Below are 2,612 nucleotides of genomic sequence, written 5' to 3'. Positions count from 1 at the left end.
TGATTTTGAATTTGACTTTCCAGCAATAAAGGGTGTTTGAGATTTTGAGGCCATGCTGAATACACTTTGTCACCAAGAGGACAATATTTGCATTGTTCTGCTCCAGGCATCGGAGTCACAACCACCCAACCCTAGCATTTAAGTGCGTAGAAAGATGATCTTCTTTTGGAATGGCTGTGAGGATCCATCAAGGTCAGAATAAAACTTTTTATTAACATTTTCATCTGAGTCAATCCTTAATTGTTAATGACGCTGGCATTTTAAAAAGAAAAACCCTTCTCTTCCACTTGTCCAATTGGGAGTTGGTGACAATGCATCCAAAATCCTATTCCAGATGGCTGAAGAAACTCTGAACAAAGTTTGGCATCAATCTTTTTTTTTAAGTCAAAGGTTTATCTCTCTCCTTTCCTTTCAGCTTCTCCTCCTGAGAAAAGTGGTTCTCACTGATAACAACAGTATCAATTCTACAATGCCTTGATGATTCATGTGATACAAATTACAATTTGTCTTTTTGGATGGTTAGTCTTGAAGATTATTCATGAATGTTTTCACATTACAAAGTTTCAAAATTTAAAATTTCTTTCTTTGCGCACAATAGATGGTGATGCCTCAGCCAATAGTTCCCCAACCAAGAGAAAATTTGACAGTCTGATCTTAGGTCACCTTCTCTAGTCCCTCCCCATTTGAGCTCAGTAACAGATTCTACTGCCGATACACACCTGTACCTAAACACAGGTGTCCAACAACCTTCATACATCTGGTATCTATATGCAGGCTCTCAACTGGTGACCACCACATTCACAGCCTTATTGCCATGGCCAGTTCTCCATCACCACAAGACTTGACAAATGGACCCCAGTAGAAGCTTGTGTGACTTTGTTTAACGTGGGGGAATCTTTGTGCACTTGATCTTAACAGGTCGGTGCTCAGGTTTCAGTAAGGCATCACGCCAGAGTTCAAAAGCGGTGGGCAGAGAGTTAGTTGTGTGAATGCTCGGTCTGTGGGCTTATGTTCTGAGAAAATTCAAAATGTGATATCACAGGGAAATAATGAGTATTGTGCTTGCTTAGCTTTTAAGGCTCAGGCTTCTTTATTTCCTACCCTCTCAATCCCTGTACTTGCCTCATTCAGTCATATGCTCTTATCACTGAACAGAGAACAAATTAGAAGATCCTACTTAAGGAGTATGACTACCTCCTGGAATGGTGGGTCCAGGTATCATTCCTCCTCCCTGATACTTTGCAGCATCTATAGCTCAGCCTCCAGCTCAATGACTGAGCCAAATCTCCTTGAGCCACAAACACATTATTTCCTTGTGATATCACATTTTGAATTCTCTCAGAAGATGAGTCCACAGACCAAGCAGTTCCACATGGGGTCCACTCACTCTCTGCTCGCCATTTTAAAACTCTGGCATGACATCTTACTAAAATTTCACCAATCTATTTATTTTGATCAAGAAATTCAATATTCTTGCAGCTTCAGAATGGAGAAGTAAACTGCATTGGGGGTTTAGGAAACCATTAACTTGGGAGAGGTAATAAAAATGGAGTGATACTGGAGTGGTGGGTTCTGTATAGTCAGGGAGATAAGCACAGATCTCTGTAGCCAAGAGTGAGAGTTCAGAAGGTTGTGTTGCCAACCAATGTTAAGGTTCAGGATATCTGCTCTGATCAGGAAAGTATCTTGCGGTAGGAGAGAGTGAGAATATCCAGTGGTTCTGGTCCATGTAGGTGCCAACAACATGGCTAAAACTAGAAAAAGACATTCTGCTGAGGGAGTAAGAACACCTAGGGGATACACTTAAAAAGCAGAACCCAATACATTCTGCATTAATACCTGAATAACATATGGTGAACAAGATTAGGGAGTTGAAAGATTGGTGTGAGGAATAGGTTTCACCAGTGCTGGGGAAAATGAGAGCTGAACCATTGGTGCAGTCTTATATTGAACCATGCTGGAACCAGTGTTCTGGAGAATTGTATAAATAGGGTGGTAGAGAGGGCTTTGTACCAAATAATGAGTTTGAGGAAACAAGTTAGAGGGGATGTGATAAAATAGTGAGGACAAGACAAGAGAGCATGGTATAGGTAGGGTAAATGATATTCAGAACTTAGCAGGTAGCCACAGAGTATACAGACTTAGTGTGCTTGCAGATAAGGCTCTGGGAAAGGGAGGAGAACAATAAAATTAATGGCTCTGTATCTGAATGCACTTACTATTCATTTAAAAAATGAATTGACAGCTGAATTCAATAAAAATATGTCTGATTTCAATGATAAGAAGCACAGAGTAGGGAAGTCTTGCTATGATTGTACACGGCATTGGTGAGATCACATTTTAAGAGTACTGAGGATATTTTTGGCCACCTTATTCAAGGAAGGATATGTTTGCATTGGGGTCTTCCAGCAAAGGCTCACTAATATTAATTCCTGGAATAAAGGGGTTTTCTTAAAGGAAAGGTTGAGCAGGTGGGTTTTATACTCATTGGAGTTTAAAACAATAAAGAGGTGTTCTTATTGAAACATAATACCCCAAAAGGAGTTTGACAGGATAAATGAGATAACAAGGTGTAGAGCTGGATGAACACAGCAGGCCAAGCAGCATCAGAG

General features: G+C 40.4%; 1 protein-coding gene across 1 annotated transcript in view; it reads left to right on the top strand.

Annotated features, from left to right (window-relative positions):
- The first annotated feature begins 479 nt into the window (after positions 1-479).
- The window catches only part of ipcef1 (interaction protein for cytohesin exchange factors 1), a 162,926-nt gene continuing 160,793 nt past the window's right edge, over positions 480-2,612 (top strand). Inside the window, exon 1 of the mRNA XM_048600998.1 lies at positions 480-518. Within this exon, the coding sequence (XP_048456955.1) occupies positions 516-518 (3 nt within the window). The 5' untranslated portion in view covers positions 480-515. The remainder of the gene's footprint in view (positions 519-2,612) is intronic.

Source organism: Rhincodon typus, chromosome 9 (genome assembly GCF_021869965.1).
Source record: "Rhincodon typus isolate 14 chromosome 9, sRhiTyp1.1, whole genome shotgun sequence".
In the NCBI taxonomy this organism is placed as follows: Eukaryota; Metazoa; Chordata; class Chondrichthyes; order Orectolobiformes; family Rhincodontidae; genus Rhincodon; species Rhincodon typus.
This window is presented reverse-complemented; position numbering and strand designations above follow the sequence as displayed.